Genomic DNA, 13,741 nt, shown 5'->3' with positions numbered 1-13,741 from the left:
TACTATACTAACAATAAAAAAATTTGAAGCTCTAATAGAAAAACCATTGCAAGCAGTTTAAAGAGGTTTAAGAAAGAGAGTTCATATCTTTTTATCTTAGTTTGTACGAAAACGTTTAGAACAGGCAAATCAAGAAATCAGATTTTAGACTGGGAAGCACAGATTTAAATCAATTATACTCAAGAATAAAACACTGACCTGGAGTACACAGTAATTGCCTTTTTTTTTTTGGGATAGAATTTTGAGGGCTTCTTCATCAAAGCCTGGAGCCACAATCCCATCAGACACCTACACAAATAAAGGTTAAACCATCACGTGGGACAAGAAACAGCAGAAACAGCAATATTTGTATACACTACAAAGGAGCAACCAGAATTATACTAATTAAGGAGAAACTCAAAAGAACCAGTAAGGACTGAATTTGGAGGGAGAGAATAGAGAAAAATCAGAGGAGGGGAAATAGAATGAAGAATTTGGAGGTTTGACTGACTGGTACTCTGAACATTTTGTCAGGCAACATTTTACTTAAATGTATGGCACAAATTTACTTCATCACAATAGTTTGAACAGTGAAGGCAACCAGATTTGCAAAATAGAGGTGTGTGTGTGTGTGTGTGTGTGTGTGTGTGTGTGTGTGTGTGTGTGTGTGTGTTCAGTAGCTATACTCCATGCAAAGCCATTCCTTTGCTGCTGGCTGTGGACCCAAAGTCCTATCTTGGTATACACTGTGGGGCTTCTCACAACCTAGAAGTTCTGTGAGCACTGAGAAGCCTTTGGGCTGGCTGTAGATTTCTTGCCTTCTAAGTAGATTTCTTGCCTTCTAAGCGTGCTATACAATTCCCTGCAGTCTGCACTGGAGTCATGCAACCAGAAAGAGCCTAATATGCTCCCTCAACCCATACTGGAATTGCCTACTCTGGAAGCCCTTAACCAGCAATGCACAAGTCAACTCTTCTCAGCATTTTGTGGGTTTCTTTTCACTTTCATAAAGTCCTTTTTCAATTCCATCTTTGAAAGCAATACTTTCCCAATTTCTTCTTTGTTATAAATACTATCAATCATCTAATGCAGGAGCACATAATTACTGTGGCTAGGAGCATTATTAGAGCAACAGGGTATGTAGCCATGATGTTCTGATCTCATGCAAGTTTACAGCTTGTGTATTGGTTGTTGGGGGGGGGATGGACAAAAATAGCCTTATTTAAGGGACGGGGGGGGGGAAGAGAAAATCAATCTCTTAAATGTTTCACAAAGGTTAAGACACCCTTTTGACCCATGAAGTCTCCCAACTATCCCCAAATGCATTGTCATTATTTATTTTATTAATTACAAGGTGACTCTGGGCAGTCATACATTGATAAGAGTTATTTTCAACTGCAATTATGACTGCAGGAGAAAATGCCAGTTACTGACCTCCCTGGAAATGATCTTAGCTGTAGGAACATCACAGATATCAGATAAAGCAATGAAATCTCCAAAAGATGACATCCTATCAGCACCTGGAAAAAAGTAATGTTTCCAAACTGAGAAACTCTCATTGAGTAAGACCCATGTTTTATATATAGAAGAAAAAACACAGCAACTGGATGGAACCCGGCCAGGCTGGATCCATTCATTGTAGAGCTTTAAAATAAGTAGATGCTGTTTCTCTATTTGCTGCTTGACAAATCAGGTATCTTTCAACTACTTCATAGCAACTGGCATTGATAAAGTAACTGAACAGGATGAGGTTGTCAGTCATTTCTATAAGTCAGATGTGAGAAAATGCCAAGTAAGCCTTAAACAGTTTGGCCATCATTATACAGACAGGAAGAGCAGTAATTATAACCAGAATGTTAAATGAAAACATGGTCCTGTTTTGAGACCCCACTGACCTCTTGCTCTGGCATATGCGGCTGCCAAGGGTGTTAGAGTTGGGTACAAGTCACGCACCATGCAGACCTCAGCTTCTTCCTCAGTGAGGGGCACACCAACAGCGGCACCTAGTAAGTGAAAGACAGTAAGAGCCACTTTTCAGAAGTCTGAAAGTGACTTCTCAAGTTACAAAACTATAACGTTATTTCACATGTTGTCCTGAGGCCCATAATGATTGTTTCTATTCCACTTATGTAATGCACATCATTATTTTTCATAACATTATACACAACTTGGTTAGAAAGTCAATTTCTTTAGCTAAAACCCTGATATGTTTTTTACAGGACCATCTCAGAAATGGAGCATCTCTTAAAATGTGTGCCAACATGCTCTCTGAAGAAAATACACCAGTAAGCAACCAGACAAGAACTTGGAAATTCAGTACTACCTGCTGGACTGACGTGCTTGAATGAAGTGGCAGCGGAAATCCCCAATGCTTGCTTCAGCTCCCTGACCAACTGCCAGGCATTCAGAGCATCACACAGATTTATAAACCCTGGGGAACCATTCAGAACTGTGAAGAGATGAAAAGGCTCACTCAGCTATAAAAGCCATTCTTGCAAGAAGGCACAACAAGCTCGTGTACACTACATCTGCCATCAATCCAGGTCAGAACACTGTTGTGAACAGCTATAAACTCAGACTATCTGAAAATCCCTTTATGGATCTTAGCTCAAGAAGCATATTGTAAAAAAGAAGTGGTAATAAAGATAAATGGTTGACATATCAGGACTTATTGGACATTTATCAAAGGGAATTTAAAATCAAATTGAAAGAACAATTATAGCAGAAGGATATACAGGTAGTCCTTGACTTACAACCACAAGAGCCCAGAATTTATGCTAAGTGAGGAATTTGTTAAGTGAGTTTTCTCTCATTTTTACAACTTTTCTTGCCACATTTGTTAAATGAATCACTGCAGTTGTTAAATTAGTAACACAGTTGTTAAATGAATCTGGCTTCCCCATTGTTTGTCAGAAGGTTGCAAAAAGTGATCACATGACCTTGGGACACAGCAACGGGCATAAATATGAACCACTTGTCAAGCATCCAAATGCAAATCACAAGACCATGGGGATGCTGCAAAGGTCATAAGTGTGAAAGATGGTCGTAAGTCACTTTTTCAGTTCCAATATTAACTTTGAATGGTCACTAAACGAATTGTAGTAAGCCGAGGATTACCTGCAGTTGTCAATGGTTCTCCCATTTACAGTTATCTGAAAGATTTAAAATGGATAGAAAGACTTATGGTGTAAAGCAAAGTAAATCAGAATTTGAAATATAATTGAGTACTGTTGATGAATATGTAATTGCTAAAATGTACAAGCTTTTGTTAAAATTTGAAACAGAGAGAGAACAGGATGATACAGAAGATATAATAAAGTGGACTATCAATTTTGGTTATAATATATAGATGGATCAATAGGAGAGGATGTGGTTAAAAGAGATTTTTTTTATAAAAGCATGTATCATTGCCACACGATGCCAGATAAATTTTTTAGAATGTATAAAGATACTTCAAATGTATTTTGAAATGTGAACAACATGAAGATACATTTTATCACTCCTGGTGTAAAAAACTAAAGAAAATTAGATTCGAACATATACTTTGATAGAATTTTAAAAATTAATATTCTGCTGAAGCCAGAACTATTCTTTGTAGGATTAATACATAGCCATGTATTGGAAGATTATTTCAGTAGTATTATTTCAGCAGTACTGTATACAGAGATGGAAAGATTCCACACTGTCCACTATGGAGGAATGATTGGTGAAATTGACAGATTTTGCTGAAATGGATAAATTAATTTCTTTGATTAGAGAAAAGACAATATCTGTATTTAATGCTGACTGAAAGCCTCTTATGGACTTTGCATAAAAATAAAATATGAACTTTTGACTTATGGTTTTGATGATTAAACAGGATAGATTATTGAAAGAACAGCAATACTATGTAACTTTAGCGAAAGAAGTCAAAGTATATTTGTACTTATAACTGCAGTAAAGAATATTGGAAACCACTTTATATTTTTCTTTCAACTTTTTTTTTTTCTTGTTTTTGGTTTCTCTTTGCTGTCTTTTTCTTTTTTCTTTCTTACTTGATGTTAGCTTTTAGTTGATGTTAGCTTTTATTTTCTTTTTAAATTTTTTACTAAAAATTACATTCAAAAAAGAATACAGGTTCTCCACATAAGCTCCATATATTAATCCTACTGGCTATAAGTTAGTGATTGTTCTTACTTCTGCTTAGCTAAGTTATGTCAACTAACTGATTAAGCTCATTTTTTATCTTTACAGAAGGTATCCAACATAAAAAGGAACCAGCAGAAATGTGGAGAACTTTTTCTGCCCTCTTGAGACACTCTATGACAGACATGTCAAATTTGCGACGTCACGTAATGTATCGGCACAGTTTTGCCATTGCCAGCAATGGGCTGGGTGCGGCTTACGTGTGACGCATCTGGCCCACGGGCCGGCAGTTTGACACCCCTGCTCTATGACATCTTCTAGATGCCTGAAGAAAATACTCTTATCCCTGTACAGTTTTCTAAAGAGGAATAGGAATTGTGTCTAGCTTGTTTCAAGTTAAGGCAATTACACATTAGCAGAACAGTGCTCCCAAGTTATGTTCCCATTAGCCTCTTTACTCATTCAGCAACAAACTGCAGAATAGGATTATTTAGCTAACAAACATACAGTATAATTCAAATGCAGATATCTCTCTTAGGATTGAAATTTGAAAGTTACTATCTGAGGGGATGGTGAAAGAAAAAAAGAGGTAGGGATGAGAATAACGGTAGAGCTACAGTAATATCATTAGAGTTCAAAAACGTATATGAACAGTTGGGTATGGAAAAAGAGCTAAATGTTAAATGTATCTATAAATTTATTCTATATTCTATGAGGATTGAAGTTTTATTGATTTAAAATACTTCTAGGTAAAACTAAGATTTAAAAGTACATGTATAAACTTTACATTCCAGAGTTCCAAGAAGCTTTTTTCCCAATGTTCTGATCAGAGAAGAAAAATACAAGTGAAATCTAAATCTAATTATCAAGTTTTTTACAGCAGCTGACAATAAGCAATACCATTTTCATACATAATTCAGAAGCAGAAGAGTTAAACCTAGAGACACTTATTGGAAAAAAAGTATTTCAGTAAACTTGAATCTGAATCTGTGTCTAGCCAGTCATAGTCCAACATTAGCAACTAGATTGTGTTGTCTTTACTGGTACAAAGAACTGGGAATCAGATTTTAGAATCAGCTCTAATCCTGCCACCAACAACATATTTGCTTTTATTAAACAGAATAACAACAGTATAACAAAATAACTGAATTGGAAGGGACCTTGGAGGTCTTCTAGTCCAACCCCTGTTCAAGCAGGAAACCCTATACCATTTTAGATAAATTGTTGTCCAATCCCTTCTTAAAAACCTCCAATGTTAGAGCTTCCACCATTTCTGGAGGCAAGTTGTTCCACTACTAAATTGTTTGTCAGGAAATTTCTCCTTAGTTCTAGGTTGCTTCTCCCCTTGATTAGTTTCTGTCCATTGCTTCTTGTCTTGCTTTCAGGTGGCCTATCCTATGCCAGTGCATCTGATTTCTGTTTCCTATGTGAAAACCTCTGCATTTGCCTCTCTTAAATCTCATTTTCTTACTTCATTTTTCTAACTTCTCAAGATTACTTGAATTTCATTTTTTCTTTTAGGGCACTAGTTATCCCAATTAATTTTGGGTCATCTGCAAATCTGATAAAACTTCTCTCGATGTCCTCATCCATGTTGTTAATAATTGTCAAAGGGCACAGAATCCAAGACTGAACTTTGTGGCTCTGCATTTGACATTTCACATTAGCTTGACAAATAAGCATTTTTGAGTACAATTTTCTACTCGGCTATGTACACATCTGCAATCTAGCACACATTTCACATTTCAGAATACCATGGAGAATTCTGTCAGATGCTTTGCTTTCATAACCACATTGTTTTGAAGGTGCTTACAGGCTGAGTTCTTTATGATTTGCTCTAAAAATTTCCTGGTTACTGAGGTCAGACTGGCCTTTAGCTCCTGGAATTCTTCTTTCCCCTGCCCTTTTGAAAATGGGGGTCTTCTGGGCATTTGTTCTGTTCTTCACATAACAAAACTTTAGCCAGATCATCAATATAGCAGTTACTCATCAGGTGCTGGAGATATAAACTCAAAACGTAAGTAGTTTTAAGCTTAAGCTATTAGGAAATGAAAATAATGGGTTTGACCTACCTGATAAAATTAGTTATGACTACAGCAACATAATATTTTTGAACAATATTGCTATTTATTAATGATCCTGCTGGAGTGCCTTCAGAGTGGATTTTGAGTGCCTCCTACCTGAGAGAGGAAGTTGAGGCCTTGAAGTATAGAGTTGAGCAGGAATCTGATGGGGATTCATGCCATATCTCAGTGGAAGTTGAGATACTCCTTTGCTGTACTCTTTCCTAAAGTAGTCAGAAATTGCTGTATCATATTGAGCAGTGTGAGTAAAGGCCTACAAAAGTGTGAGAGAGATGCAGCTGTCATGAAAGTAGTTTAAAAACTATGAAAATATGAAAATTCTCCATATAACAGGCGCATTATATAGGTGGTCATAAGTACACTTTACCTTTAAAGCCAACTGACGCCGAGTTTCCAAACTGGTATCATTATCAGAGAAGCTTTTCATTTCTTTTGCTGTATTAGTATAATCTCCAGGATCACAAACAACTGTCACCCGGGCATGATTCTTTGCTGCAGCTCTCAGTAAAGCAACACCTCCTGTGGTAAAAATGGAAGCACAGAAAACATCATATTCAGCATTTATTATATAGAACTCACTACCTTTCACATCTACAATTTATAGCTCAAGTACAGATAGTCCTCAACTTCTGACCATGACTGGATCAGAATCTCAGACATTGTGGGAAGCAGTTAAGTGACACGTGATTGCTTCACTCAACAACTGCAACCCGAGCTCTCCCAGTTGCAGTATTAAGCAATTGCACAGGTTGCTAAGCTGAGCTCCAAGGGAAGAGCTCTCTGCCTGCTCTACCATGGTTGGGAGGGTCGGATCCTCTCCCCACCTCAATATGCTAGGTCCACTTACCTTTGCCTTTTTCTGCAGGCAAGCCCCATTCTCACAATCTTGGAAGGCTTCTTTTATGAATGTGTGTTTTGGATAGGGTACCTTCCAAACTATCAGGAGGATGATCACATTTACTAGTGTTCTGAGCCTAGGAAGTCTAGAAAATTAGCAAACACGATCATTCTAAAGGCTAGAAATCCTCCTAGTCTTCAGAATGGTGGTGTTCACTACCTTTCTAGTCTTTCCAATTGCTAGAAAGCTAGAAAATGTCATCTTTCTGAAGTCTACAAATCTTTGTAGCCTTGAGAGCAGCGTTCACTGGAAAGATGGCTAGAAAGTTTCAGAGGGGCTGAACTCTCCTGTCTGTGTGGAAGAGAATGCCTTCACAGTGCTGCAAAAAAGGGACTCAGATTTTCAGGTTTCAAGCCCCTGTTTTGCAGCTCAATAGAGGGGTCAAGCAGTTCTCTTGGCAGGTGGCAGTGGCTTGCAACCTTCTCTGCCAGTTTCCTCATTGATTTTCTAGGGAAGCCAGCAGAGAAGTTTGCAAATGGTAATTACATGATCATGGGGCACTTGGCAAACAGTCATAAGTGCAAACAGGTTATGAAACACCAAAAATGTGGCCATGTGATTGTGGAGTGGCTGGTATGACATTTTAAGATGGCCAGAAGTGTTTTACAGACCATAAAGCACCCTCTCTTGAGACTGATGTAACTTTGAACAGTCCTTAAACACAAAGCTACGACTACCTGTATTGCAGTCAGCCTCCCAGTAATTCAAAAGTCTGCATTACTAGTAAAACCCACACAAATATTTCTGCAACCATTTCTGAATTGTCTTCTCAAAATAATGCTAATAACTTTTGTAAAAAGTCTACCATAAATATTTGTTTCATGGTTTCCAGAGGAATCATTTTGTCTGAATCAAGGATCAAGGAATTCTGCCTTCCCCTAAGAGTGAGCAACATTTCAAAAGCAAACCATGCCAACACCAGAGCATACTGACTAAGATGCAGCTATGGTCATCATAGATGTCCCAGGAAGAGTGACAAAACAGAAAGAAAGCCAACAGCTAAGCTACGACACTGGAAATGTGTCAAGCCATTAGACATGCCACCTGGTCTGTGAGGACCTGAAAAAGAATACAAGCCTGGCAGGACCAACAGATCCATGGCTGAGTCTAGGAAACAAGAAAAAGAACTATAAAGATGTGTTTGAATCCCTTTCTGGCAAACTGAAGCACAAGGAAGAAAAGTTGTGACTGCCTCCTTTCTCTAAGGAAGAAAAAATGTGCCTCCCACTAAAATGTTCATCAATGTTTGTGCAATACTATAAAATCATGCTTAAATATTCTTTCATTAAATTTCTGATTTGCAAAAAATGTGCACATATAACGGGGGGGGGGGAATTACCTACACATTAACTTCCACTTGTAGTCTATGCACATATACCAATCACAAGCTGACTATTTCAGTGGAACTGAGGCCTAAACATGTCAATAAGAGGAAAATGAAGAGAGGACAGAATACTGTTGGAACACAAATATCACTCATTGATATCTGAACCATGTTATTATGGGAACTGTGTAAACTGCGTTATTATACAGGAAACATACAAATGAAGCACATATTAAACGGATATATCTTGCATTGATAGAGATCGATTCAGAAACAGAGCTTGTTAAGGATTGTATGATAAAATGGGCCCAAAACATTCAGGAAGTTATTACAATGGACACGTGGGAAAAGATCTGGGTGAGGAATGTAAAATTCACTCAAGCTCAAAGTTTAAGAGAGAACTTTTACAAAATGTTTTATAGATGGCATCTAGATCCTAAAAAGCTTGCAAGTATGTATCCGAATTATCAGCCTAAATGTTGGAGGTGTGGTGATGAAGAGGCAACATATTTTCACATATGGTGGACATGTAAAAAGGTCAAGGCTTTTTGGATAAAAGTCTGGTGGAATATGCAGAAGATTTTTAAACGGAGGATAAAGTTTTGTCCGCAATTTTTTTTGTTGGGAATAATTGTTGACGCTACAGTTGTGGACTCTAAGTTGATGCTGAATTTAGTTACGGCAGCAAGACTTTTGATAGGTCAATATTGGAAGAAAGAGGAACTGCCGACTATACAAGAGTGGATTTTAAAGGTTTCCGACTTGGCAGAGATGGCGAAGATTTCGGCCTATTTGAAAGATTACTCGCAAGAACATTATATTATGGAATGGAGAAAATGGATTGAGTTTATCCAGAATAAGTATAGGGTCAAGAAGTTTTATCTAGCATTTGAATAAGTCTTCTTTCGTTTTCTTTTTTCTTTTTTTATTTTGTCTTCTATATATATTTAATAATGCTAAGTTTTGTTTGATCCTATATAAGTTAGAGAGTGATGGATTTTAGAATTTATAGTTGTTAGTATATGGTTGTTTATGATTGCCTTTTTATATATATATACCTTGTATTTAGCTCTGGGAAGTCCGGGGGGGGAGGGGGGTTAGGGGGAGGTGGGGGGGGAGGAGGGAGGGGGGGAGGGGGGGGAAGGGGGGAGGGAGGGAGGGGAGGTAGGGAGGGGGAAGGGGGTTTTTTAAAGGAAAACTGTATTTTTAAAACTTTTCAATAAAAAAAAAAAGGAAACATACAAATGAATACTTAGTCTCAGAAAACTCAGACTTCGGAAAGAACACTTCAGACAAACTCAATTCTGTCAACGTAAGCAACTATTTCAAAAAGTACCCCTTTAAAAACAAATCAATCTCACAAAATCTGATCCAATGAAAACAGTGATTCATGACATTGATATCAAGTAATCTGCCTCAATCAAAAGTCTTCACAGGCATTTTAATTCTATTAAATGCAAATCACAGCAATGCATATATTTATTTTTTTATTTAATATATCTCCATACTACAATAAGTTAACAAGCAAACAGGGGTGCACTAACTGCAGTTTGTCAAAGCAAACTGGCAAGAAAATTCCTGAAGGTATTTTCCTCTAATTTAACTGCATGCACTTGGCTAACCTGATAAGGGAACAAAAACAAACAAAATCCTTCTACTAGTGGAACCTGAAATAACAACTGTGAAGATATGGGAATCTGTTGTCATGCCTACAGTGCTTGTGGCACAGATCTGTTCCTGCAGGAAACAATCTGGCATACATTTGTAGCATGTGCAAGCTTGTAGAAGTTACTGAAAAAGTCAAAGGATTGACTCTCTCAACTGATGAGAGAGGATTTACCAAATCAAAGAAAGACGAAAACAATTCTCTATGATACCCAAGCAAAGGATTAAAACTGTAAACCAAAATTGAGATATAAAAAATATTTTGCACCACTGGAGTTCATATTGTTGCCGCAATACTTTACTATCAGCATATATTTGAAAAAGATACAAAATAGTAATGATTCTAATTTCCATAATATACTTTGGAAGACAAACTGCAATACAGTTAGGGGAAAATATTTGATCCCCTGCTGATTTAGTACATTTGCCCACTGACAAAGAAATCAGTCTATAATGTTAATGGTAGGTTTATTTTAACAGTGAGACAGAATAACAACAACAAAAATCCAGAAAAATGCATTTCAAAAAAATTGTAAATTGATCTGCATTTTAATGAGTGAAATAAGTATTTGACCCCTTCAGAAAACATGACTTAGTATTTGGTGGCATAACCTTTGTTGGCAATCACAGAGGTCAGACCTTTCTTATAGTTAGCTACCAGGTTTGCACACATCTCAGGAGGGATTTTGTCCCAGCTCCTTCAGAACTCTGGGATATAATCTATCAGGGTCGGATAAGTGTTCTCTTTCCATTTTCTTGCTTATATTTTTGTTTCTAATTTGTCTTTTGCAGTAGTTTTTTTGGTATGTTGGGCTAGTTTCTTTTTGTGTGATGCTGCTTGGCGATAAGTCCTGTAGCCCATTCCAGTCTTGTGTAGGTCTGATCAATTGTGCTTCTGATCAATTGATTGATTGCTAGTTACCTGTATAAAAGATGTCTGGGAGCCAGAAATCTGGCTGATTGATAGAGGATCAAATTCTTATTTCACTCATTAAAATTGAAATCAATTTATACTTTTTTTGAAATGTTTTTTCTGGATTTTTTTGTTGTTATTCTGTCTCTCACTGTTAAAATAAACCTACCATTAAAATTATAGACTGATCATTTCTTTGTCAGTGGGAGAACTGACAAATTCAGCTGGGCATCAAATAAGTTTTCCCCTCGCTGTATATGGTTCTTTTAGGAAAGTTGCTGATAACTTTCTCTTTCATAAGATGGAAGAAGCCAGAAGAGGTTTAGCTACCCTTCACTTCTTACTGACCATTAGGAAAGTACCAGGAAGAAGAATATCATGTAATGCTTAGTTCTTGATTTCAAGGAAAACAGTAAACATGTATCCTGGATATTAACAAAGTGAATTCCAAGAATAATAAGTAGGCAGGAGAAGTTAATAAAGAGAGGAGCTGAATATGGCAAAATGTTGTCAAGTATGGAAGAAATGTTAGCACTTTTTAACTTCATTTTTGTTCACTTCTATCCATTTCACCAGGGAAAGAATAAGGTGCAATAATAGGACTGACATATAACTACTATCTCTCTTGACTCTGAATGAATTTAAACCTCCTATGTTCAAATGGAGAAAAAGAGACCAAGAAAGCTAATGAGGACACACTGGAGGAACCTTGAGAAGAGACGGCCAAGGAGGGACATGACGGTGCTCTTCAAATACTGGATGATCAAGACTAAAATTCTGCTCCGCAATGCAGGATGCAAAATTATGGACTTAAGTTCCAAGAAGAAAGATTCCAGTTAAATGCTAGAAAACAATTATAACAGCAAAAGTTGTTCAATAGCAGAACTATTTTACCTTAATGAAACCACATATTGGGGATGCTCTGATCTGAGCAGAGCATTAATGAGCAGAGGCTAGGACTCAGTGGCCTACATGGCCCTTTTAACTTAATAATTCCAAATCTTTCCTTAGCAGAGTATCATGCAACAAAAATGGGAAGGTCAATGGGAGAAAGTATATATGAACACAATATGTGAAGACTACTTTCACTTAAGAGGTGATGGTATCAACAAAGTAGTGACTCAAAGCAAAATATGTTTATAATACATAGTCCATACTGACTTACCAATATCAATCTGTTCAACAGCTTCTTGTATAGTAACATTTGGGGAGGCCACCGTTTTGACAAACGGGTATAGATTGCAAACTACAATTCTAAAAAAAGAAGCATGGAAGCATTTAACTTTAAATTAAATTCAAAAGACACAAGTGTCATTTGCATGACTCTCTGCCAACAAAATAATTTTTTATCTTGTCTCAATGTAATGCAACTGTTATTTTATCCCTGCTGTGGCCCATGAAGAATCTTATGCTAGTTAGTCTTTCCTGAATCATCACCTGAAAATTGCTTTCAGGCAGTTTGACACTGGTGCTCTGGTGATGGGGATCTTCCTAGTTTCTATCAAGTTTGGCTAAAGGAAGAGCACTACAATAAATCAAGGTAAGAGCACATTTCTGTGAGCATGGCTTTCCTGCTGACTAATGCATGCTGCTAACATTATTACATCCTTCAGATTTCACTAATGGGAAGTTTTGGAACTTGTCTACATCATACCAACAGACTGCCTCCATTATATGCTGTTTCTAGAATGTTTGCCAACTAGGGAAAAATAAATAAAGAAGGAATAGTCCCAATAACAATAATTTATCAGATACAGTGCACTTCCAAAGAAGATGCTATTCATACACCATATTGAAAAGCATTTTGAGCCTTTTGGCTGGAAATGAATTTGACTTTGAATATTGAAAAAAGTTTTTCAGAATATTGAAAATATTGAAAGGTTAGAAAAGCAACTTTTACTTTCACCATGACTGCCTTCAGTTATAAGTCTCCACACTCCTGGCCTTCTGGAAGAATCTCAAAACTGGGCTCTGCATATTATGTTGGGGGTAGCTGACCAGGTAGAGAAGATCCCTAGCCTGAGGCTACCCATCACCTTGTTTTTTTTAGCTTTTCTATTTAACTCTACTAATTTTAATTGCATTCTTTATCTTTTTTACTTTTTATTATACCGAAAACTACCCAGAATTGCTGTATTAGTGAGATGGGTGCATAAACATTTAATAAATAAAAAAACAAGCATTCTATTTGCATATCTTTCTGGAATATTTGTCACTCCAATACTAAATTCACCATGTATTAAGTTTTCTTTCAATATTTGATTAAAGAAAGGGGCAAAAGTTATGCAGTGGCAGACTAAGAATAGTGGGAGACCCCAAATCTCAGCATCAAAGACTGGCCCTGACACTTTGGCCTCTCACGTCTGAGGTTGACTTACATGTTGAAATTCAAATAAAGTTAAGTAAATCTTAAAAGGGCATATTTGCCATTGCTTCAAAGTAAATGATGAGAAGTCAAGATTTGTCCATTTCTTGCACAATTACACATCCCTCCCCCCTTTCACAAAAAAAGGCATCAATTCTGAAAATGTGCACTCACAGAGACGGGGGGGCTACTTTATAGTGAAAAACAAACTTTAATTTCTATGCAAGTTAACTTCCATCAATTGATATGAATTGACTTCATAATTTCCAGCTTCTGCCAACCTAGCAGTTTGAAAGCACGTAATAATGCAAGTAGAAAAATAGGGACCACTACGGTGGAAAGGTAACAGCGTTCCGTGAGCCTTTGGCGTCTAGTCATGCCGGCCACA

At 37.0% G+C, this 13,741-nt stretch overlaps 1 protein-coding gene across 1 annotated transcript in view; it reads right to left on the bottom strand.

The window, feature by feature from the left end:
• Nucleotides 1–13,741, bottom strand: part of ATIC (5-aminoimidazole-4-carboxamide ribonucleotide formyltransferase/IMP cyclohydrolase) — a 67,948-nt gene that overhangs the window by 38,398 nt on the left and 15,809 nt on the right. Inside the window, exons 5-11 of the mRNA XM_081332996.1 lie at nucleotides 12,154–12,242; nucleotides 6,556–6,707; nucleotides 6,285–6,441; nucleotides 2,303–2,428; nucleotides 1,875–1,982; nucleotides 1,414–1,499; nucleotides 199–288 (exon numbers count right to left, since the gene is read on the bottom strand). Of these exons, the coding sequence (XP_081189122.1) occupies nucleotides 199–288; nucleotides 1,414–1,499; nucleotides 1,875–1,982; nucleotides 2,303–2,428; nucleotides 6,285–6,441; nucleotides 6,556–6,707; nucleotides 12,154–12,242 (808 nt within the window). The remainder of the gene's footprint in view (nucleotides 1–198; nucleotides 289–1,413; nucleotides 1,500–1,874; nucleotides 1,983–2,302; nucleotides 2,429–6,284; nucleotides 6,442–6,555; nucleotides 6,708–12,153; nucleotides 12,243–13,741) is intronic.

Source organism: Vipera berus (assembly GCF_964194415.1).
Source record: "Vipera berus genome assembly, chromosome: 1".
Classification (NCBI taxonomy): domain Eukaryota; kingdom Metazoa; phylum Chordata; class Lepidosauria; order Squamata; family Viperidae; genus Vipera; species Vipera berus.
Note: the sequence above shows the minus strand (reverse complement) of the source record. Positions and strands in the feature narration are given on the sequence as shown.